At 35.1% G+C, this 25,071-nt stretch overlaps 1 protein-coding gene and 7 non-coding genes across 9 annotated transcripts; all 8 read left to right on the forward strand.

The window, feature by feature from the left end:
• The first annotated feature begins 107 nt into the window (after positions 1-107).
• On the forward strand, positions 108-22,108 carry LOC128206114 (ras GTPase-activating protein-binding protein 2-like). Of its 2 annotated transcripts, none has more exons than XM_052908336.1 (12): positions 108-262; positions 2,934-3,054; positions 3,271-3,352; positions 4,078-4,179; positions 4,582-4,753; positions 6,998-7,097; positions 8,317-8,483; positions 11,185-11,377; positions 13,459-13,631; positions 13,977-14,035; positions 17,038-17,109; positions 17,655-22,108. In XM_052908336.1, the coding sequence occupies exons 2-12, from the start codon at positions 2,960-2,962 to the stop codon at positions 17,919-17,921; spliced, it is 1,482 nt and encodes a 493-aa protein (XP_052764296.1). In that variant the 5' UTR covers positions 108-262; positions 2,934-2,959; the 3' UTR covers positions 17,922-22,108. The 2 variants fall into 2 exon arrangements, with proteins under 2 accessions (XP_052764296.1, XP_052764285.1); XM_052908325.1 differs by having other exon boundaries at positions 108-258.
• Positions 11,522-11,620, forward strand: LOC128225290 (small nucleolar RNA SNORD16). Its single transcript, XR_008259642.1, has one exon. It is a non-coding gene; the product is annotated as a small nucleolar RNA SNORD16 (small nucleolar RNA).
• Positions 11,662-11,760, forward strand: LOC128225297 (small nucleolar RNA SNORD16). Its single transcript, XR_008259649.1, has one exon. It is a non-coding gene; the product is annotated as a small nucleolar RNA SNORD16 (small nucleolar RNA).
• LOC128225288 (small nucleolar RNA SNORD16) lies at positions 11,864-11,962 on the forward strand. The gene has a single exon (XR_008259640.1). It is a non-coding gene; the product is annotated as a small nucleolar RNA SNORD16 (small nucleolar RNA).
• Positions 12,005-12,103, forward strand: LOC128225292 (small nucleolar RNA SNORD16). Its single transcript, XR_008259644.1, has one exon. It is a non-coding gene; the product is annotated as a small nucleolar RNA SNORD16 (small nucleolar RNA).
• LOC128225284 (small nucleolar RNA SNORD16) lies at positions 12,209-12,307 on the forward strand. Its single transcript, XR_008259638.1, has one exon. It is a non-coding gene; the product is annotated as a small nucleolar RNA SNORD16 (small nucleolar RNA).
• Positions 12,349-12,447, forward strand: LOC128225294 (small nucleolar RNA SNORD16). The gene has a single exon (XR_008259646.1). It is a non-coding gene; the product is annotated as a small nucleolar RNA SNORD16 (small nucleolar RNA).
• LOC128225299 (small nucleolar RNA SNORD16) lies at positions 13,243-13,341 on the forward strand. Its single transcript, XR_008259651.1, has one exon. It is a non-coding gene; the product is annotated as a small nucleolar RNA SNORD16 (small nucleolar RNA).
• Positions 22,109-25,071: the final 2,963 nt, after the last annotated feature.

The raw sequence follows: 25,071 nt of genomic DNA on the forward strand, positions 1-25,071 counted from the left end.
GTATGTATACGTGTTGAATTTTCCTTCCAGAAAATATTTTTCATTTTTGATTTTTTCTACGCAGTTTAATCTAAAGGGGCGTACATTTGTGTGCGCATGCGCGTTGCAGAGAGAAGAAATTTTGCTGCGCACACGCATGCTTGCAGAACAGAAAAGAAAGAAAAAAACATAAATTGTTTATTCGTTAATCATTTTAGTCTTTATTTTCTAATGTATCTTTAAATATATATTCGTGATTGATTGAACAGATCAGTTGCAGTAGGTATAATTATTGTTTCCGTAAGATATTGTTTGTAATTTTTACTTTTTCATGTCCTCGCCGGTTCCCCACCATTCTTGAATCTGTGATATTCGCTTGCGAGAATCGCGCCGTTTCTTTTTCTTTTACAGTTAAGGGCTGTGTTGAGAATTTATTAAATTTATTCGAAAACCTCGTCAGATTTATTTACAGAGAAATTAAGGCATGTTTTTTTCTGAAACCAATTATCAATCAGAGGTAGGAAAGCAAAACTGACTTGAGACGTTTTTTAATGACCAGGTTACCCGTTTTAAGTCGTAGTGCAGACTCCTTTGCACCTGTACATGATATGGAGGTGCTTGGTTATTATTCCAGGATATGTTTCAACATCAAAGGAAGTGCTATTTTTTCCTGCTGTAGTGTGAAGATCTATCTTGGATTTAGCTTGTTAGCTACAATAATAAGCGCTCGGGGGATACTTTTTTTTATTATTTTGACATTTCTTATGTATCCCTGTAACACTACAATTCCCTTCCTGAAATAATACATAGTAATATCATGCATAGATGTTGAATAATAACGACAAAATTGTTCACAATGTTCGTCATTAGAGTCGTTATTTGAACTTAAATATATTCTGGGTCACGAATTCCCTTTTATACATGTACACAACCTGTCGGATTTGACCTAGATTTTCAGATATCGTAATACTGGATAAACAATCGACACATATAAGTGTTTAATGATATCTGAATATGTTTTTTGCCATAATGACATAAATAAATATGTGTTTAATTGTAGGCAATAAAATTTTCGTAGAATTTTGAATTTATAACGGGAGATAATTTCAAAATTGTTGCTGCGAGGATTCTCTGCATGAGGACCGTTCGCTACTTTTTGCTTGGATGGTGGACGTCACAACTGCCATAGAAAAAAAAAATCATCCAAAGACTATATTTTGTCCTAGAACGAGCCAATTTTTGTGAAAATCTTTGGAAACCAGTCTGTTGACATAAATAAGATAACAGATGTCAGGGCTCTCGCGAGGGGGCGACTTGGGCGAAGTGGTCGCCTAAAATTCCCAGACTTCGCCCATTTGTATCATCAAAGCGACATTGACTTCGCCGAAAAAATTAGCACATTGTAAATCTGTCAATCAGCGAATATTTGACCACTGTCACATTAGTCAAAACACCGCAATTAGCCATTCATAAAATTAGGTATTCTCCTAAGTCGATAATTGGGCCGTGCCATCCAATTACCAAAACATCGCCAGTAGGCGGAGCTATTGATGGTCAACCAATCAGAATGTACATTGAGAAGTCCCTGATCAAATGATATAAGTTCGTCTTAATCGGATTGAAAAGGCAACATAATCATAAAAAATATTGTCAAGCATTAAAGAAGTTAAAAAGTAATTGATATATGTATTGATCAAACAATGCAAGACATTTTAAACATTGTTGTTTTGAAGCAGACGGTCATAGCCATCTCGGGCCATCGGCAAGGTGGCGCTAAGAAAATCAATAACATGACGTATCAACAAATATTTGATTGGTTTTAGTGAAATGTTCATGATAAAATGAAATGATAAAAAAATGATTTGAAAACACAAAAATATCTTCTTTTTTTGCTTTATGTAGTGTTTACTTACAGTATTTTCCTCCTGTTTATGACTTTAAAAAATCGGCCAGATCGCCATTTTGTCAAAACAATTTTCCGAGTAAATTTCTCAACCTCCCATTATGTATTGGTAAAAAATTCATCAAGAACAGTGATTTATATGTCATTTGGTTCTTAAATGTCAGCATATTGAAAATTATTTAGCCAGAGACAAGTATATAACAGCATAGCTGAATGTGACATTCGTACCCATCCCGAACGTACCAAATAAGATTCGTCCCCCTACTATATTGACAGTTCATTTATAAGGTCATTTTGATTGTTTCAAATCCTTAGCTGTCTTGGTTTTTGATTCATTTTAGATGCTATTTGGAGATAAACTATGTGACATTGACAAATACAGTTTTGCTGAGCCAAAAATGATACATTATTTGTGAACATTTTATATAGTTATACTTATAGCAATTAATTTGAATGTGAATATAAACTTAAGTGTGTGGTATGGCATAGTTTTTGTATCAGGTGTTACGAAAAGTATCACTTCTCCCTAAAGTCTCCCACTTCTCCCTAAATTGACTGAAGAGAGAAGTCACTTCTCCCAAAAATTTCAGCCTAGTGAGAGCCCTGGATGTATATAATTAATTTTAAAAAATGGTGTTTTATCCATTAAACATTAATTTTCGAACGGAAATATCCATTTTTTTCTCTATCAAAGCAATTTCTGCTAAAAATGGACTCTAAAAAATGTCAGAAGCTTAATACTATGGAGATGCAAGCTTTTTTAAAAAATTGTATTCAGGTTTTGTGATTCTCCCTCATTTCACTCAGCCTGCGCAACTTGATGCCAACCCTACAGAGCAACTCATAGAATTGGTATTCTTGTTGCACTAGGTCATGCATTGAATTTAAGTGTTAGAGTCTCAATTTGAACATTTAAGAATTAAAATTTTGGACCGACAGTTATGAAGACTGCACACTACTCCATGTCTTTAATTCACCACAGATTAATGCATGTGAAAGAGAAACAAGTGACATTTTAATAAATAAGTCAATGTTGTTTGTCCCTTTTTAGACTCTTGCTCCCTTTTGAAGAACGTCATGGTCATGGAAACTCCTAGTCCTCAGTGTGTTGGCCGTGAATTTGTGAGGCAGTATTATACCCTGCTGCATGAGGCCCCACTGCATTTACACAGGTAAGCAATGTTGCATTGTAAACCTAGTCTAGTTGTCTTTTAAGTTCATATTTATATGGAAAAAAAAATGTTTTAAGAAATCTCATTAGACATTTCCACTGTTGAAGTTAACAACTCTAATTTTTCTATATAAATGTTATTGTCTATTTTTGTGAGAAGGTCATATTGTGAAGAAAGAAGAAGTCCATGAATTTCAATGCTGTGTTGTTGTTGTAGATTTTACAGTCATAACTCCAGTTTTGTTCATGGTGGTGTAGAGAAACCAGGTGAGGAGCAGCCACCAGTTATTGGACAGCCAGTAAGGGTTCTGCAGTATTTGTGTGTGCCATTGGAAAATGAACGCATTTTAATTTCACAGAAATAAAACTCAAAATTTGGACTGAAATAATGAGCTTCAGTTTCTATTGATAATGTAGCAAAAATATTGTCAATTATTAAAGGGACTCGATCATGTTTTTGCATCAAAAATCATTTTCCTAGTAATGCAACTGAAAACACTTAATTATAATTATTTTGCTCTTTCATACTGAAAGTACTGAAAACTACTGGTTTTAGTTGGGGGTGAACATACGCTGACACAGTCAAGAAAACTGATTCCTTGTCCACTTGACCACAGTAACTCAAATTCAGCTGGACATAAAAAATTATTGAAAACGTTAGTAGCATCAAGGTTATGTCAAGTAACCAATCATGCTATAGCTTTTTTGTTGCATTGCATTTACACATTTCAAAATGGTGGACTTGAAAGACAATATTTGAGCCTATAATTACATGTTGAAGGGTTCCGGCCATCAGTATCTTAGTTTTATCACTCATATTGATTTGTCACACTTTATTTCATAAAAAAACATAACAAAAAGTGCATTTTATAAACCATGAACAAGGCGCTCTAAAAAATAGCTCATTTAAAAAGAATAAAGTTATTTTTTTTATTTTAAAGTAAAGATGTTTTAAATAAACTTAAAATTTTATAAGGAAGTTGAAATTTATTCAAATTGAATATTCGATCTTGTCTTACACCAGGAGATCCATAAAAAGATCATGTGTCTGGATTTCCGTGACTGCCATGCTAAGATTCGTCAGGTGGACAGCCAAGCAACGGTGGGCAATGCTGTTGTAGTGCAGGTAAGCCTTAGGTAGACCAAAGCAGAGGATTCTGCTTTATGATACACAAGATTACAAGACTTTTGTCCGAGGACAACCAGCAAATCAATCTATAAATACAAGCTTAGTATGCACCAGTTAGCATACTGACCACTGAAAATATATAACTATGATATTGGAAAATAAGAGTGATTTAAACCCAAATGGCAGTATTTCAGGATCTCTGTTCTGCTTCGGTTAAAATATGTCCATTAATAAAGATATTAGGAGGTAGGGATATTTCTGAAGCAGATTGATTGTGGAAGTGTGGGTGTTTATTGCCTCGTTTATTAAAAAAAACACCTTTAATATGTACAGTACTGCTTTGCTAAAAAATATCTTTAGTCATGCAGCTTAAATGTTTTAACTGATTTACTATATTAGGTGACAGGTGAGCTGTCCAACAATGGTCAGCCGATGAGACGGTTCATGCAGACCTTTGTCCTGGCACCACAGTCTCCAAAGAAGTACTACGTACACAATGATATCTTCCGCTATCAGGACGAGGTGTTCCATGACAATGACACAGACACAGAAATTCTGGAGGATGCCCAGGGTATGTCTTCCTTTTAGAAATACTTGCTATATAGTTTTAAGATGAAGAATTCTTTTTGTCTTGGTGAGCTACAAAACTATATTGCCATTGACTTTTTGTTTGAAATTCCATTATGTGTTTTGAGTATGATACTAAATAACATCTTGGCAATGAGAAATTTTGCAGTTTTGTAAACTCATTAGGCCACTACTTTTATATAAATTGGTTTACAAAACCGGCGGGTCCAATTTTCCGAAAAGTACAAAAAAAAAAAAAATGAATTTCACTTTTTTTTGCAAAATTATTTTCCCGACCGTATTGATTTTGGTGCGAAACAAAAGAAAAACGACCATTTAAGAGTATGAATGCAGCAGATCTTGACTGGTTTGTTGTTCCGAGGCGTATTCGCCCATTTATAGTAATAGCATGTGAGCCAGTCAACTGTTATGGCAGCGCCGGTGGCAATGGCGGAATTGACGATAGCAGTCATTCTTTGTATGAAATAATTAATTAAAATATGCAGGAGTTGTTAAAAAAACAATAGCAATAAAAACATTGGCAAATTGGACAGCCGACACAAACAATAACTGTCACGTGATTGTTGTTTTTCCCCGCCGATTTAGGTTATAAAAATATTGTTGTTAATAGATAAAAAATAAAAGTGTCTGCGGCTGCCATCATTTTAATAGACACAAATATCTGTAAATTATGTGTGAGAAAAACATTTTATAACATTTTATGGTTAAATATCAAATAACAGTGCACTAAGTGTGAGTGGTGAAATCGAAAGTAAATTTTTTAAGTTGACACCGGTGAACTAGTTTCACAAGTTTGGTCGGTGGTGTTAATGGATTTTAAATCACAAAATGGTTTGGAAATACTTGTCATTGAGTCAGTGTAAAGCTTGTGTTTATTCTAGATTACATGTTTATTCATGTTTGGGTTAATAGTAGAGTAAAAACAATGAAAGAGTAGAGCACATGTGTCAATGACATATACTTATGCCAGGAGTTGTGTGCAAAACATTAAGATAAAACAACACGGAAAACTATTTTGAATAAGTCCATTTCAATTTGTAATGAACTTGATATTTCACTATAAATAAAGTTTGTTGTTGAAACCAAGGAATACTCTTTAAAGTGAAAAATAAACAAGCATGAAATATAGATGCCCTGTGAAAGCATGTATACACAAAATGGCGGAGTTGGGAGAATATGAAAATATCCGATACATAATTATGGATTTCTCTGTTACTATCATTGGTACATAAAGTTAAGTCACATGCTAGATTTATTAATTTGCTATGTGATTTTCATGTACTGATGTTGTAATTTGCTGAACATCCCATGTTAAATATTCGGACTAAGCATGGATCGGTTTACACACAACTAGGACCCTGCAAAGGTTATTAAAACTCAAATCTAGGTCTAGTTTGGTTTTTAGTTTTTCAGGAATTGTTTTCACAATATGAAAACCTCAAATGTCTTCTTAAAATGTTACTTCCTTATTTACAAAACTGGTAATTATTTCACTTTATTGACATTTTCCAATATTAAAATAACTGAAACAATGTTTAGAAAATGTAATGTATTGTTTTAATACAGTGCAATTTTAATGCGTAAAATTCTCCCTTTTTCAATTTAGTATGTGTCAGTTTTTAAGTGTTCTGCATTCACTTTTGCTTTAGCATACCCTTAAAGCTAAACAAATGTCTTGCTGAGTGATATTCAATGTATCTTTGATAAAAAGTGTAGTGTATACATGTAAACATGTTTTATAGTCAATTTCATTGATGTTTTATATGCACAGTATGTAAGATTTAAACTGTGTGTTTAATAAGAACTTTGAAACTTTTGAGTGTATTAAAACATGCATAAATAGCAGTTTAAAATTATTAAATGTCAAGTGAATGATATAAATTTTCAACGTTGTTATGTTGCTCTCTTATTTTCACCCTTTAAGAGTATGTTTTGTGACTTTTTTCCTTCTTTTTTTTTTTTTTCCGACCACCCAGTGGACATTTTTTCCAAAAATTCTTGTAAACCAAAAAATAAAAAAGGAGTGGCCTTAGTATTAAAACACTGATAATGAGAAATGGTTGTTCTTTTAACAACAATTTTAAATGAGTCCATCCTTCTTTGATACACAGAATATTATGAAACAAGTGAGTTCCAAGCAAAAAGACGTAATATAATGTGGAAATGAGAAAAATGCTTTTGCATTGTTGTTAAATGGTTGTTTGTTCACTGTGTGTTGTGTGTGCAGATTCTGAGGGTGAGATTGTGGAGCCGGTCGATGTAGGACAGACTGCAGACCTGATAGCAGACAACCAGCAGTTCTATGAGCCCCATGCCCAGCCTCTCAGGTAAACAAACACTTACAAAACTTAAGAATATAACTGTATTCATGTGTGGCTATGAAATCCACTGATAGTCATTTGGACTTGTGATTCTTTTTGCTTATTTTTTGTTGCAAATTAGATTTCTATATTGAATATAGATAAATATCAGATTAGATAAAGATAGTGAAGTGTTCCTGCCTTTGTTGCCATTTGTGACCAAATTGCAAAAATGGCCATAATTTGATGAATTTAAATGTGCTATATATACCAGTTTGTTTATACCATGTGATGAATTGCGTCATAAATGCTACGTTGGAAGGCACGTTGCTTCGACTTTAAACAACAAAGATAACTTTCCTATTTTTTCGCCATTTTAAATGAAATATAGGGCAGTCTACGCTGCTTACGGAGCCCCGCCTTCGGTCTTTCACTAGAGTCTGAATAAGAGTTTATTTTCTTAAAACACCTCGACAAACCTTTTCACAATACGCCGGATGACGGAGCACTGTCAAAACACATTTTTTGGGAACGGGTTTGTCGAGGTGGTTGATGAAACCTAATCACCTTATCAAACTCCGGTTATAAATCGAAGGCGGGGCTCTTTAAGCGTCATAGACTGCCCTTTGTTTCATTTAAAAAGGTGTTGTAAAAGAAAAGTTATCTATGATTCAAGTCTTCATTTTAAGCCAAATGTTGACTTCTGATGTAGAATGTATGACGCGACGCAATTTATTACGTGGTATACACACTCTGTATACAATTAAATTGTCCTAATGGCTCCAAAAAAGGTGTTGTAAATACCCCACCTAAAAATAAAGAAAATAAAAACTGAAAAAAAAGTTTACTTCAAATCTAAAGCAAGGATAGCCCTCTTAAGGGGTTTTGAAAAGCCAGTTTGCCGCTGTACAGGGTGCATCAACAAATTACATGCCAGGACAATCACATCCCTCACTTTTTGTTCAGTATAGTTCCAAAATATCTGTCTAATTTCATTTACATATATAGGTATGTTGAAATGCAAATTAAGTGCTTCAGGGGGGCTTGCCTCTTCTGAGCCCTACTTTGGCGCTGGACTGGCAAAGGGGTCTAACGTGGCTTTAACTTTAAACCCATAGGGACCTCTCTTATGTATATAAAGTTGGATACTTGATTGTCAATATTTGATAATGTACAATGAAAGACTTTGTCCATCTGACATTTACTGGTATTGACCAATTAAATAAGTTGCTGTTTCTTATTGCAGCAATGGGACTGGTCTCCTTGAGGAGGAGCCTGTGGAAATGCCCCCATCACCAAAATCAGAGCCTGAGGAGCCCCTGGAGAGCAAGGAGCCTGTCCAGATGGAGGCTTTTGAGCCTGTTAAGGAGGAGCCAAAAGTAGAGCAGCCTGAGGAGCCCCAGCAAATACAGGGTGGGTTGCCATTGGTTCATAGTAGCTGATAGACTTTCAGAAGAAATTACAATACTCAAGAATGATTATAGTTCGCAACTGCAATGTTTGTGTAATTGGCCAATCGATGCTGTCTGAACTGACAGACTAATTCCTCAAAAAAAATTCAGGCCATGCTTCTGGTAAAATCGATTTTTTTTACCAACCGAACCAAATTTTACCCATCCAAATATTTTTGAGATTCGGAGATTGTAACCAATTTTGATATAGTTCGTTGTTTGAAATTGATGTAAAAATCAGTAGTTTTATGATTTTTATTATCATAGTACTAGCATTTAAAAATAACCTACAAACAAGTCAGATTTCAAAAATTAGTAGTGCTTAAAAGTATATTAGTCAATACGGTTCTAAACAGCCTCTTCAAAATGAATTGCTTTTCATGACATGAATTTGTTTTATGTTGTCAAATTGCTTTAAGAATATTTTCGTCTATTTGAATAGTATGCTGGGTTTTGAAAAGATCTATTTTATTAGCCATATCCAGTAGCAGGGTTCCCGCTGGCGATCGCCATTGTCGCCATTTGCGACAAAATCGCAAAAGTGGCGACAACTTTTCAAATTTGGCGAATTTATGGCGACAACGATTTTTTTCTAAAATATTTTCTTAAAATGACGTAAGTGGTGACCATGCGGCCTGCATGATAATCGATTCTGTCACTGTCATAAATCAAGCGCATCTGCTGGTGCGACAACAAAAATTAATCCGATAATTAGGGCAAGCAGTCACGGCCCAGTCAACACCTCGCTAATTATTGCAGAATTTTATTGCTTTCACGGATAAACAATGACATCCTTTAACTGTTATGTCTCTTATTAGCAAACAATTTTAATATTTAGCTCAACAGCCTTGTTGTTGCGTAATTATCGTGTTAGTTTTAAATATGCAAATCGTAGAATTTTATGTTGTCAGAAAGTCACGTGATATGCAAATTTCGTAATGACGTTTACGCGCTAAAAATAGACTTGCTTTCGGTTTTGTCGCAATTTGTAATTGCTATAAATGCAGCATTCTAAGAGTTCAAAAAGTGTCAAAAAGATTAACAGAAATCAAATAAATAGGATTAAACCCCATTTGATAAGGCTTCTAATAGGTTGGCTGGAGTAAAGAGTAGGTAGACAATTTTCTATTAGGAAAGTTATGGCCCTAGTTTGACAATGTATATTTCTTTGAGTTTCCGTTTATTTTTAATTTATCTCATAATTTCACAAATGTATTCTTTAATTGTATGCAGGCATTAGACTGAAATCAACATATTGATGTTTATGTCACATTTTTTGCAATATTTTTTTATTTATATACTAGTCCATATACAATGAATTTTGTCAACAGAATAACAATTTGCTATTAATATCTTGTGCTTCATGTACAACAAAATGTTATTATTTGCACGACAATGTGCTAATTAAATGCAATTTAAGGCTCTCAAAATGCTTAAACCCCATGAGCTTCAGGGGGCTTCGCCCCCTTGGCCCCCACAAGGGCGCTGCCCTGGACCCGTAAGGGGGCCTATCGCGGCCCCCTTAACCCCCCGCGAAAAAGTGGCGACAACTTTTTAGAACCCAGGGGGAACCCTGCAGTAGGCCTGGGAAAAAAAGTTTTTGGTTCCGATTACCTGACCGTACCATTTTTAGCTCGACTATTCGAAGAATAGATGTGCTATACTAGTCGCCCCAGCGTCTGGTTTAAGTTTTAGGGCAAGTTGGGATTTTCACTTATAAGTCCAATACCCTACATTCAATTGACTTAATACTTCACGCAGTTGTTCATGGCCATCACATGATGAGGTTAGATAACTCCATATTATTCTTTACACAGATTATGGCCCCTGATTGACTATGGAACGTAGGTTAAAGTTTAAGGGCAAGTTTGAATATTTATTAATAACTTCTATATCCTTTGTTCAATTGACTTAATACTTCACACAGTTGTTCAGGACCATCACACAATGAGGATACATAACTCCATATTATCCTAAATACAAGTTATGGCCCCTGATTGACTTAGGTTAAAGTTTTAGGGCAGGTTAAAGTTTTAGGGCAATTTGGGATTTTCACTTAAAACTCCAATACCATTCATTTAATTGACTTAATACTTCACACAGATGTTCCGAGCCATCACAAAATGAGGTTAAATAACTCCATATTATTTTTTTACAAATTATGGCCCCTGATTGACTATGGAACTTAGGTTAAAGTTTTAGGGCAGGTTGGGATATTGTTTAATAACTTCTATACCCTTCATTCAATTGACTAAATACTAAAGGCATATTTGTATATTCTTAACCACATTTTCATAATGGGAAATCCAGTTATTTGAATGACTTGCGTCATTGTTTGGGCGGGCTGGTGGGAGGGCAGCATCAACGTCACCTTATGTATCGAATAATTTTAGTAAGGTTTTGACATAAAGAGACCAAACTTGGTATTATTACATCGTTATTGTATTCTAAGTCAAAGCGGCGTAGTCGAGAGCGCTGTCTTACGACGGCTCTTATTATAGTCATTTGGTAAATGTTAATGTCTGGAACTGATGATAGCTTTGACTGAGCAGAATTAATCAAGTTTGAAACTTCCGCGTTGGTTTAATTGCTTATGATCACTTTAACAATGCAGAAACATGTAAAGATGATTTAAATATGCAACGCATGCCTTGCTTTTGCAGAAGAGCCCCGGCAAAACAAACCTTTCTCCTGGGCAGCCATGGCCAGCAAAAATACAATGGGAGCACCTGCCCCAGTGTCTCAGATGCCAGTGCAGACCCAGGCTCCACCCAAACCTGCCCCTGGATTTGGCACCAGACAGGACATGAAACAAGACACCAGCCCCACAGCTCCAAAGGAACAGCGGGCACCACGGTACTCTTAGCATGTCTGAGACGAGTTTTATCAAAATTATGTATATATAAATAGGGGCATAAATTATTTACTTGCATTTTAAAAATTGTAGTCGAATTAAGCTTAAATTAACACTGGAGTTTTGATATTTTAAAGAAGTTATTATGCAATGATGGTATAATTTGCGTCAGAATGCAAGGTTGGTGACAGTTGCCTACTGTTAGTGTGCCAGCTTGCTGTACTGTTGACCATTAAGTCTGAGCAAGTAGTCAAGTGTTAATAAAACTGGAATAAATCAATATTGAGGCAGTGATGCGTGTAATTTGCGTCAGATGTCATGTTTGGTGATGGTTGCCTACTGTCTTATGCCAGCTTGACTAACTGATGATATCTTTAACTGAGCTTCAATTCAACTATAGGGCCATTTTTTAAAAAGGTATGTAAGAGAATGATTTTACTTAAGTTGGCTTAAATAATTGACGGTTGATTGTTGTTAAAAGATGTCTATGCAATGATGGTGTAATTTGCGTCAGAATGCAAGGTTGGTGACAGTTGCCTACTGTTAGTGTGCCAACTTGCTGTACTGTTGACCATTAAGACTGAGCAAAAAGTCAAAGTGTTAATAAAACTCAAATAATACAATATTGGGGCAGTGATGCGTGTAATTTGCGTCAGATGTCAAGTTTGGTGATGGTTGCCTACTGTCTTATGCCAGCTTGACTAACTGATGATAACTTGAACTGAGCTTCAATTTAAATGTAGATCCATTTTTATGAAAATTAATATAAAATTAGTATTTTAGTCATGTTGGGACTTAATAATTGACTGTTGATTGTTGTGAAAAGATGCCTATGCAATGATGGTGTAATTTGCGTCAGAATGCAAGGTTGGTGACAGTTGCCTACTGTTAATGTGCCAGCTTGCTGTACTGTTGACCATTAAGTCTGAGCAAGTATTAAAGTGTAAACTAAAATCAGGTAAAACAATATTGGGGCAGTGATGCGTGTAATTTGCGTCAGATGTCATGTTTGGTGACGGTTGCCTACTGTCATATGCCAGCTTGTCTAACTGATGATAACTTGAACTGAGCTTCAATTCAAATATAGGTCGTTTTTTGAAAAGGCATACTGTAAATCATTGAATAAAGAAGGAGAGTTATGTACATAGGACACAGGCAAAAAATGCGTGGAAATTCGGGGGGGAAAACATTTCATCTAAAATGGCAAAGGTTATAAAATAGTACAACACATGTAATATATTGAAATAACAATGGTACACAACACATAAATAGTTTATTGCAATACTGTATTAAGTTGCCAATGAACAGAAATTTAAAACAGTTATCCCGATTTCGCTCTCTGCCAAGCCCTCAAATAATTTGTCTTTTACACAAATTGTGTAAAGATTTGCCATATATTGTATCCCTGTAATGTTCTCAAAACCCAAGTTAGTTAAACACTTCTTAAAATGGGTTGAACAACAATTTCATTGCAACAGTTTGTACTATTTGGTGTAAGCTTGTGGCGGTAAGTTGTTAAAGAGGGAGTTTTTCAAACCTTCACATATCCACGGTTGACAATGATGCCGCTTCACATGGTGCTTGTCTATTTGTTTTAAATACAAATTCATACTTCATAAAAGCTTGTACAGTTTTTGCAACGAAAAATAATTAACCACTTATATTTTACTGTCGTCTGCTGATGCTAATTGTAGCTGATTTTCTACTGCCATTTTATTTAAATCTATTAATTGATGTGAGTAGCGTCCCTTTATGTGAAATGTAAACAAACATATTTTGTGAGATTGTGCCAACTTGCTGTATTATTGACAATTTAGTCATAAGCAAGAGGTCAAGTGTTTACCAAACGCAATCAATACAATATTGGGGCAGTGATGCATGTAATTTGCGTCAGATGTCAAGTTTGGTGATGGTTGCCTACTGTCTTATGCCAGCTTGACTAACTGATGACAACTTAAACAGAGCTTTTATTTTAATGTAGGTGTCCCAATGTGTTTAGTATATTATTGTGTTTTTTAATGTCAATTAAATTAATTGAAATAAAAAATAATTGTGCGGCCATTAAATTTACTTCTCTATATAGGGGTGGTCGTGATCGTCCTGACCGAGGTCGTGACCGTGACAGGATGAGTATGGGGCGGGAAGATGGCGAGGTGGGAGACAGGCGGGGCACACGTTATCCAGACAGTCACCAACTATTTGTAGGAAACCTTCCACATAATGTCTCTGAGAAGGAGTTGAAAGCATTCTTTGAAGGTTGGTGGACACTTTCTCATAAAATGTTATAATGACATAGCATGATTTTAGTACCCAGTGACAAATCTATGTCTAGGTGTTTTCTGAAGTCTTGATGTTGTTGTCTTGCAAAAAGTTTAACCTTGGCTATTACTCAAAAATTTAAGATACTAATATGAAACAATGCCTGTATTTCTAGCATTTATTACTGTCCAATAATGCCCATTGTATAAGTGGAATAAACATCAACAGACAATTAAAACTCTTCGCTTGGCATCACTTCTGTTTCTTCAGTGTACTAGCGTTCTTAAAACACCTGGTGTATTTTAGTTACAAATCTGTTAACATGTTCCGTCTTATTTACAGAGTATGGATCAGTGGTTGAGCTGAGAATCAATACAAAGAGTGGAAGTGGAAAGGTCCCAGTAAGTCATTTTTAGGTTTTTTGTATATTTATGCCCCCTTTTGAAAAAAGTGGGGTATATTGTTTTGCACATGTCGGTCGGTCTGTCTGTCGGTCGGTCGGAATACCAAATGGTTTCCGATCAATAACTTGAGAACGCTTTGACCGAGGGACCTCATACTTGGTATGTGTATTGGTCATCACCAGCAGATGAACCCTATTGATTTTGAGGTCAGTGGGTCAAAGGTCAAGGTCAGTGTGACCTTTACATGAAAAACGGTTTCCGATCAATAACTTGAGAACGCTTTGACCCAGGAACCTCATACTTGGTAGGTGTATTGGTCATGACCAGCAGATGAACCCTATTGATTTTGAGGTCAGTGGGTCAAAGGTCAAGGTCAGTGTGACCTTAACATGAAAAACGGTTTCCGATCAATAACTTGAGAACGCTTTGACCCAGGGACCTCATACTAGGTAGGCTTATTGGTCATGACCAGCAGATGAACCCTATTGATTTTGAGGTCTGTGGGTCAAAGGTCAAGGTCAGTGTGACTGTAAGCTGAAAAAAGGTTTTCTGATTGTCCATATTTTATTTAAGTGTCCAAATCCTACTAACAATTTGGCTCCCAAGGGGGCATAAATGTTTCACTAACATCTCTTGTTTAAAAATAGATGACATCTAATATAGCATGGCAGACACATTGAGTCCCAATTTCTCGGAACAACATCCATAGTCCATTTTAACAGGATCAAGCAGAGCTCAATAAAATTGTTTTAGTAAAGTTTCTTTAGTGTTCTCATTGTGAAGAGTTTCCATTGAAGGAAATATTTTGATGATATTCACTTGAAATTATTTCATATTTTGTAAACAAGTTATAAGTAATTTGGCGATTAACCCTTTAGCACATAGACAAGTGGCCAGATTACACCTCCCAGTCAATAGCCATCTTACTGATAAGCAGTCCTTATCTGCATAGGTACTTTTCTGGATATTTGAAAATGAGAAAATGAATACAGCAGTATGACCTTAAAATCAATGTTACTCCAAATAATTGTGTCCAAATCTTTTTTATGTGAATTCATTTTTTATAGATAATTAAATTATCTAATAAATGGTGTCAATGATGAAATATTAAATTATTTTATTTCAGCTGTGAATGTATTTTCAAGATGGATTTGTAACATTTCTTTGAAATGTCATAATTGCATTAAATCAAAGGGTAATAAAATGCTGGGATCGATCTAATTTTTATTACCCCTATCATAAAAAAGACCCATCTGGATTAAAAAGCCGACAATTTATGTTCTTGTGTATTAATACACAGAAATATGTCAGGAATATCCAGTGTCATCCAGCTGAGAGATCCAGTCCAAGGTGTCTGTTTAACTTTATTACCCCCTCATAAAATTGTTTACAAAAAAAGAAAGCCGATAAATGATTTTCCGGTATGAATAAAAAGATCTAGATCAAACAAAACGCTTGCACATGACCTATTTTACAGCCAAAACTATGATGGACATTATATAAGCTTCACAGAAAATTTACCCATCATTTTCTCATTTACTAATTGTTTCTTTTGTTTGTAAACAAAATATTACCTTTAAGTAAATATAATCTCAATTGATTTTAATGGTAAACTGAACTGACGACATATATTTAATGATTTACGCATCAATGAATTTGGGGGAAATTCCATACAGTACTTAGCTCGTGGTCTTATTACGTCACAATGGGATATCACACCTGCGATTGGGAGTATAAACACCTTCTCAATTTAGCAGACGATATTTTCAAGGGAAAATCAATACACAAAAGGTTAAACTTTAATTTTATAAACATCCGGGATATTGTTTACAAAAAGAAAGATGCAAAATTGAAATATTGAAATGACCCTATTGAAATATGCGGGCCATGCGTTTACATCCAGTAATGGATACGGTCGGCCAAATGCGTATACATCTGGTAATGAGCTATGTCGGCCAATCTCGTATACATGCGCTAAAGGGTTAAAAAAGATGCTTAAGCTTGTTTTGCTAAGGATGTTTTTTTAGAAATTTGAGGGAGGTCTCGACATTCTTTAAAATATCTTGAAATAAACACAAAATTCCTCTTGTAATAGCTAATAGACAACTTTCAGCTTTGCATTGGAGCATTATGAGAATTCTGTGTTAAATAAAACAATGCAATTAGTACGGTATTTTTTGCTTTGACATTTTCTTAAAAAATATTTGCTTATATTCAAATCAATACTGATTTGTGTTTTTGCCTAATCAATGCAGTATTCAGTATTAAAACAAGGTTGTCTGAAACAAACTTTTATTACCATTGATAATCAGATGTGAGTTAATGTTAAGCCATGAACATAGGAATTTCCTTGTCTGTCACATCATAAGCCATGTACATATGGATTTCTTTGTCTGTCACATCATAAGCCATGTACATAGTCAATTCTTTGTCTATCATGTCATAAGTCATGTACATAGGGATTTCTTTGTCTGTCACCGTGTCACTTCATAGTTGTTAATGTCATGACATGACCATAGGGATTTCTTTGTCACATCAAAGTTGTTAATGTCTAGCCATGAGCATTGGGATTTTTTTGTCTGTCATATTGTTATTGTCACATTTTGTTTCCAATCTATACTTTTAAATGACTTATTGTAGAGTCTTTTAACTTAGTATGTGCATTGGTAATGGTCAGTAGTTGACCCCTTTTGCCTCAAAGGTCAAGGGTATGGTGACCTGGACTAAAAAACTGGTAGCTGCTTCAAACAGGCCACATGGCAGATGCACTTGGAGCTTCATGTTTATTTTGATGTCATATTTATTTGGATTTTAAAGCAAACCTAAAACAGACACAACTAAGGAGAACTACTTGAGTGATAATGAGTACATGTGTGATATGGAGAATGATGTGTGTTATATAGAGAATGGCATGTGTAATATAGAGAATGACATGTGTGATCAAGAGAATAACATGTGTTATATAGTGATTTTCAGTAATTGCTCTTATTTATTTTCAGAACTTTGGTTTTGTGGTTTTTGAAAGCAATGATCCTGTCGATGCCATCCTGAAAAAGTCTGCATTAGGTGTGGTAAGTATTCACGTTCAATTTCATTATTGCCCCCATTAAATGCCATTTTAATTTAACACATCTGACACATATTTGATACACTCATCATTTGAAAGATTTATACCAATTTTGTCCACTAATGTATAATATTCTTGGAAGACATGCAAAATAATAATACCTATCCAACTTCTTAATATCAAAGGGTTAAACCTAAGCCTGGGAAGCCTCAAAGTTATTAAGGTAACTTGAGGTGGGTTACTTTTAGATTGGCCATACCTCAAAAATGGTTCTAGTTATTAACATGCTTGGAACTTGGCAAGCATACTAGCAATGACAAGTTGCATTTGCCTGGCAAGTGCCTCTAAACTGTAAAAATATACCTCGATGTTCCTTAACAAACTGAGAAAAGCATATGAGCATTTGCATCTATTTACATTGTGTAATGTTCCATATTTAAAACGGCTATTTTAGATAATTGGAGGAATTTTAAGTACCAGTCCTTGAAATATGTTTATTTAAGACTTTGTGCCACTTGCACAATTCAAAACATTGCTATTATGTTGTAGGCTATCAAACTACATGATCACCGCCTTAATGTTGAGGAGAAGAAGCCCCGTGGTGGGGATCGCACTATGGGACGTGGCCCACCCCCCAGGTCAGGGAGTGCCGGTGGTATGGGGGGTGGGGGATTCAACAGCCGGGGCGGTAGTGCTGGGCGTGGCATGGGTCCGAGAGGGGGTTCCTCTGGGATGAGAGAAGGGGGACGAGGGGGTGGGTCTGGGAACATGGGGCCAAGGGGCGGTGGAGGTGGCATGTCTGGCCCACGACGCTGATCTCAAGTCAGCCAGGAGACGGACACATGGATGATGGTGCTTTGTGTTACGTTAATGTGGAAAGTATGCAATTCTGAGTTATGAGAGGACACATTATCATCACTGTCACCCGCTGTTCACAGATGACTTGTATATTTTTGATTGCGCAACAAAGTGTTCAGTGTTGTTGAAACATGTTAACACCCTGGTTTTGCCTGTGATCAGTAAAACAAATATTTATAACCTTATTTATTGTTTCAACTTGTTGCCAACTTAGTGACTTGACTGATGTAAGGACTAGGAGTTACCATGATCATAAAACTTACATGTGTTTACATGAAACTTTTTTTACAATGTGCTATGTATTTGCTAAAAAGTAATAATTTGTATCTACTGTTTCATGAACATTGTAAATACTATTTTGTTCATTACACAAGCATTCTGATTCGATCATTTCATCTGTCAAAGACTTCATCTATTGTTCAGTATATTTATGTTAGTAATGCAAACTTGTGGTTTCAGAGGTTTATGAGCTAGATGTACATGTATGACAGAATTGCATATTTTCAATCATGTGTTTTTCTTAAAATTAAAATATAAAATAAACCAAAGGAAAAAAAATGCTATTCATATCAGATAATCTTAAATGTTTTATGTTTGAGAAAAGAACAAAAAACAGTCAAACATCTTGTATAAATATTAGACTTCTGACACTCGTTTCTGTATTTATCATGTTCACATTTTTATAACAATAGGGGTGTTTGACAGTTGTTTTTACCTACATTTTTGTTTTGTTTTCAAATATGCCTACTTTCTTACAAAGTTGTAACAAAATTTGAATAATGGTTGCAGTTTAATACTCATGTTCTCTTTTTTTACTCCATCAGCAGTTAGCCAAACATGGATTGTAATTGATGACTTTGTAATGCTAGCTAGTGCCAATCACTTTATTTTGATTTTTTTTTTATTAAAATTTTCTTTCGTATAATTGAAGCCAAGGATCATCGTAGATAACTTATTAAGACTATTACTCCCAATAGCTAAGTTTTTTAAATTATTGTGTCGATTGGAATTAAGACTTCATTGTATAACTTGCTATAAAAAAGCTGTGTTTATATTATACTGTATCATCTGTATGTGTGTTATGTTTGTGGGCATAGGAAGTATTAAGGTGTTTTATGCTGGAGCTTATGAAATGGTTCAAACGCTGATACAAGCAAGATGTTAGTTGGACAGAAGAAGAATAATGTAGTCAGTTTTGAAATCCATATTGTAAAAGAAGTGTTTGGTTGTTCGATTATTTTGTATATGCTTATCCTTGTGAGTAATGTCTCTCCAGCGCAAGGCAAATTATACATACTTGATTTTCCATCGACATTTAGTATAGGTTGAGAATATTACACTTGATGAACTAGAAATAAGTCAATTTTACATGGTGTAAAGTATCTATTGGACTATTATTATATGTAATTATACAGTATATGTCGAAGCATTCTTAACATTGTTGGTAGATTCCTTGTATTCTCAGGGAAGTCAGTTTGAAAGTTGCTCCATTCTGGCCATTAACATTGGCCTACATAGTGATATGTTCACTGTGAATTTGAAATGCAGAGTTTGTCTGTGCATTGTCTCTTGAATTATGGGTCTTTTTTCATATGAAGTTCTAGAGACTAAGAGTGCAAGTAAAATCCAAAATATATATAGTTATTTTAAAGTAAATCAAGTTCAGTGTTTCACATCGGTATGTTTTTTTTTCTGCCTAGCGGATATGCACTGAACCCAATCACAAATAGTTGGATGTAACCTCATCTTGTTGGCTACATCATAATTGTTTATCATATCATGACTGTGTGTGAGTATTGCTGGTAGTACACTGTTTTCATGTTCTTTCCTACTTAGTTACCCTAACTCTAGTTAGCAGGAACTCTTTGAATAACAATTGTTTCATTACTATGCAAGAGTCGTTCACTTAGCTTCGACCAGAAACTGTTCCATTTTTATTTAAATTGGTTACAGAACAGTTATATTTATATACAATTGTCTGATCGATTTCTACAGAGACACACTGGAAATATAAATATTTGTCCATCACCATTGTTCAGTGTAGGATTAAGACTTAGAGTATTTAAATTGTGCACACAAAACTGCATTTATAATAACTGATTATGTAATAATTTGAACCTATTGTGTAAAATTTTCTTGATAGAGATGGGATGGTGGGAGCAGGAAAAGCAAGCCAGTCCTGCTTAGTCAATAAGATTTTACATTATATGTTCTAACTGACCAAGATTATGTTTTCACCAGGCGGGAACCAAATATTATAGTCACATGAGTTAAATTGTAAAGTCTATACGATTAAGCGAAGTACTTGGTAAAGGCTGATTAATGGTTTCATTAGAAGGTAATATCAGTTAAAATCTAATTAGGAATAGAGAGCATTATTTTTACATATTAAGTGTTGAAGGCAGGAGTTGAAATGACAATGTATTAGTTTGCAATTGAGTGCGCATGTTCACTGTGTTATATACCCGGTCTCCTGGAGAAATGTTCATGTTTGAACATTCCTGCTGTGTTGAATATCGATAAACCTGTTTTGAATTGCTCGAATTAGTTTATCAGTAGAGTTCCAATGATCAAACAAAAGGGTACTAAGGGAGTTTGTACATTTATGCATTTGTGTTTTTTGTACACATCTTTGTCACAGTTTGTGGCATATTTCCATTAACATGGCTAAGATACCCATTCATCTGAATGCATCTAAAATTCGGGAGGGTAATAATGATTAACCCATTTGTAAAGTTCAATTATGAACATTTTTGTCTCGTCTTAGGGCTGTTTCCATCACTGAAATTTATCACTGGTTACTGTTTTCTCGGCTTTGCAACGTGTGATAGCTTGTGTCTTGCTGCATTTTGCTCCAATAAAGGGTTGATCAGTAGAAAACAAGTCCAGTACACCAGTTAAGATGTAGTTTCTATCATATTGTAGATTGATCTCTTATATTCTCTTTGAAGTTCAATATTTTTTTGCTATCCAATAACAATCCTTGAGCAGTGTTACAGGTACCGAATACTGTGCTGAATGAACAATGCAAGTAGCTCTTGTGAGATGTCTAGTGTTGAGGTGTATGTCTTGTGAGATGTCTAGTGTTCAGGTGTATGTCTGGTGTGAAGGTGTAAGAGTTGTTAATGGAATGCTCACACATTGCGGTATTGGTGCCATTTCTGTTTCTTGTTCAATTATTTCCCATTTATTGTGATAAGTATTTATGTGTGTTTAGTTTTAAATCAAAAAGGTGTTTCTCTTGAGAGATAACAACTTTACACATTGCATAACTAACTGTTTGATCTGAAATTTTTATTTAGTTTTGCAAAACAAATAACAGCTCTGATAATGCAAAACTAGACGTTTGTGCAGCCTGATACCATTTCTGCACACTTGCTGGAAAAGGGACACATTTTATTAAAAGCATCATGTTTGTGTGTGTGTTTCTAGTATCAATGATTATTATAGTATCGGTTTGTTCCATCCTAGATCGGTTTGTTTCATCCAAGATCAAAGGAGCAAAATTTCGAACCAAGGAACACTTCAACAGTGACAACTTCTGTTGAAAATCTCTTGATGTGATTGCTTCTAGGGAGTTCTGATGAGAGGGCCCCTGATCACTGTATTTCATTAATGGCACTACTAATGGGGCTGTTGTACTGAAACCTTATACTGTTGTTTATTTCAAGTTATAATTTATGTATACCTTTGCAGGAAACATAGTTTCACTATTAAATGGCAGCACTTTTGGAATGCCACTGGATTGTGTCATCATTTTACATTCTTGTCTGCCTGAATACCATCTTATTATTATGGATGGATTTAATCCTCTTTTTAACTTGATTTGCATTAAGAAAAAGCTAACAATGCAGTTTTAAGCGGAAAAACATAAGTTGTAAAAAATGCATTTGCTAAATATATCACTTTCTTATACTTGAATGATAGTAGTTTTCATTTAAAGCGTTGGCTGATGTTTAAGATTTATTGTAACAATGTTTTAATTGTATTAAATCTAAAAAAAAAAAACTTTTGAAAGTTAACCCTAATTGTGATAACATACCATGCTTTCATCTGATGTTGATATATAGACAAGTTTTTTTCTAATTTGGCTGTAAATTATAATAACTGTTACAGAAGAAACAACAATAAAGATGTTATTTCTACTGGTGTTTTTGTTTTATTTTTTGAATATATTAATGCAAAAACTTTACCGTAAATAAGTTTATATAGACCTATAATGAGAAAAGACTTTGTCGATCCTGCGTGCGGAGAGAGACATAGTTGTCACAATGGCGGTTCCATGTGCGGTAGTTCAGACTGAGCCATGTCCTGGCTATATAAACGATTTCCAATAAAGCTTCACCATTATAATGTGGCGTGTAGTCCCACGTCTGTACCTCAAAAGGTCAATGTCACGCTTCCGAGTTTAAGTGATCCATGTCTGGGCAGTATTTTGACCATGCATTAGTTATAAAACATTTGCCATGAAGTTAAACTATGATGAGGTGACGTGTTGCGTACAAGACCCAGGTTAAGGTCACCATTCGAGTTCAACGGTCTCGATCCTTGTCCGAACTGTATCATGACCATGCATTTTGTTAAATTTCTGGTTATCGGGTCCGAACTGAACCTTGTCCGGGCTGTATTTTTACCATGCATTATATGATTTTCCAGAATTTAGCCTCGAGTTTTCATAAGGTGGCGTGTTGCGCGCAATACCAAGGTCTGTAACTCTAGGGTCTAGGTTACGCTTAAACGGACTCGCTCATGTTTTTGCAAAAAAATGTATGTCGAAAGAAAGTGTGGCAAATTAACAAGGACTGTCCATACGAAGATAACAAAAGCTTTAGCCCTTGAGCAAATGTTCATAATTAATTTTATACATATATATATCTTGTTTGAAGACCGCTATTTTCATGAGCGTTACGCTAAAGACGTTGTTGCGTGATTGGTTGAATGGCACTAGCACGTGATGTTATCAACGTATTGTTAAAAGGTCAAGAAATCCCTCACTTTTGTTTAAAGTTCTGGTGTCATAGTGGTAAAATTGCCGATTTTGAGATAACCTACATAATGACAATTCTGTGTATGTGTGCCATAGCGCCCGTCCGTCTGAACTAAACCTTCCCCCAGTTGTATCTTGACCATTCAAAGACACTTTCCACGGGCTCGACTTGTCTGATGGTATCTAGTTGTATTCATTTAGTTTTTTTGTTATGAACCTCATGTTCATAAAAATTAACTGTTAAGAATATTTGATCACTAGGATAGTAACTCGCCTGATGATTATGTACATGTATTATCGACACCGGCACAATATGGCAAAGTTTCATGATTATTGCGTAAAAAATCTGGCATGACGAGTGAAGGGTGGGGAATCACGTGACTTAAAAGGGTTCTCACATGGGTCAAAGCCGATGTAAACAAACAAATTAGTGACGCAAATTTCTAAATAACTTTTTGACAGAAAATATTTCTTAGCCTATTTAAGACTTTGCAATTTTCTGCTTCTACACGTGTGAAATGTTTAATTGCGTGTATTTAAATGCTAAAATATTTGGCCGACATTTTTATTTGACGAAATTTTGTAAAACAACGCAACGCTGAAACTTTTGCCATGGCGATGTACGATGGTGAAAACACGAAAGTTGATCGCATTATCATCGTCGTACTGTCGTATTTTATGACGGTTAAGTTGGAAGGTAGTTGGTAGTTGGTGATTCGAATATTCAACTATCTACCAGTTGCCAGTTGGGGATTCGAATATTCAACCACCTGCTAGTTGCCAGTTGGGGATGCGAAAAATCAGAGTTAGATGTTGATGTTGATATTAAGCTACTCGACTATTTCCAGTCGGTTAATCTAGAATATCCAACAACCAACCAGTCGGTAGTTGGTGATTCAGATTCTCTCTCTCTCTCTCTCTCTCTCTCTCTCTCTCTCTCTCTCTCTATATATATATATATATATATATATATATATAAATGTTTGTTTATCGATGTACACCTATGTATCTTCGTAACAAACACGGTTTTGATTCACTTTTTCTCGTATATTCGCCAGTCTGATATTCGACCATTTCCAGTCGATTAATCGCGAATATTCAACTACAGACCAGTCAGTAGTTGGGGATTCAGATTTTGTCTATATATACGGGTTTAAAGGTCACATATGGAAAATTCGACCGCCAAATGTTTGTTAATGCATTTTCACATATATCTCTTTACGACCAACACTGTTTTAAATATCTTTTTTCTCGTATATTCGCCAGTCTGATATTCGATCATTTCTAGTCGATTATTCGCGAATATCCAACTGCTAACCAGTCAGTAGTTGGGGATTCAGATTGTGTCTATTTATAGGGCTTTAAAGGTCACATATGGAAAATTCGACCGCCAAATGTTTCTTTATGCATGTACACATATGTATCTTCGTAACAAACACTGTTTTAATTCACTTATTTGTGTATTCGCCAGTCGGACATTCGGCAATTTCCAGTCGATTATTCGCGAATATTCAAGTACTAACCAGTCAGTAGTTGGGGATTCAGATTATGTCTATATATATGGTTAAAAAGGTCACATAAGAAAAATTCGACCGACAAATGTTTGTTTATGCATGTACACATATGTATCTTTGCGACAAACACTGTTTTAAATAACTTTTTCTCGTATATTCGCCAGTCGGATATTCGACCATTTCCAGTCGATTATTCGCGAATATCCAACTACTAACCAGTCAGTAGTTGGGGATTCAGATTATGTCTATATATATGGCTTTAAAGGTAACATTTAAAAATTCGACCGCCAAATGTTTGTTTATGCATTTGTCATATATATCTTTGCGACAAACACTGTTTTAAATAACTTTTTCTCGTATATTCGCCAGTCGGATATTCGACCATTACCCGTCGATTATTCGCGAATATTCAACTGCTAACCAGTCAGTAGTTGGGGATTCAGATTATGTCTATATATGTGGTTTTAAAGGTCACATAAGAAAAATTCGACCGACAAATGTTTGTTTATGCATGTACACATATGTATCTTTGCGACAAATACTATTTAAATACCTTTTTCTCGTATATTCGCCAGTCGGACATAGACTAGCGAATATACGAGAAAAA

This window comes from Mya arenaria, chromosome 2 (assembly GCF_026914265.1).
Source record: "Mya arenaria isolate MELC-2E11 chromosome 2, ASM2691426v1".
Taxonomy (NCBI): domain Eukaryota; kingdom Metazoa; phylum Mollusca; class Bivalvia; order Myida; family Myidae; genus Mya; species Mya arenaria.

Excerpts from the sequence above, each read along its gene's own strand:
- LOC128206114 (XM_052908336.1), top strand. The coding sequence starts at position 2,960 with ATGGTCATGGAAACTCCTAGTCCTCAGTGTGTTGGCCGTGAATTTGTG. Across the intron at positions 3,055-3,270 it reads GCCCCACTGCATTTACACAG|ATTTTACAGTCATAACTCCA; the intron begins GTAAGCAATGTT and ends TTGTTGTTGTAG. Across the intron at positions 11,378-13,458 it reads AAGGAACAGCGGGCACCACG|GGGTGGTCGTGATCGTCCTG; the intron begins GTACTCTTAGCA and ends TTCTCTATATAG.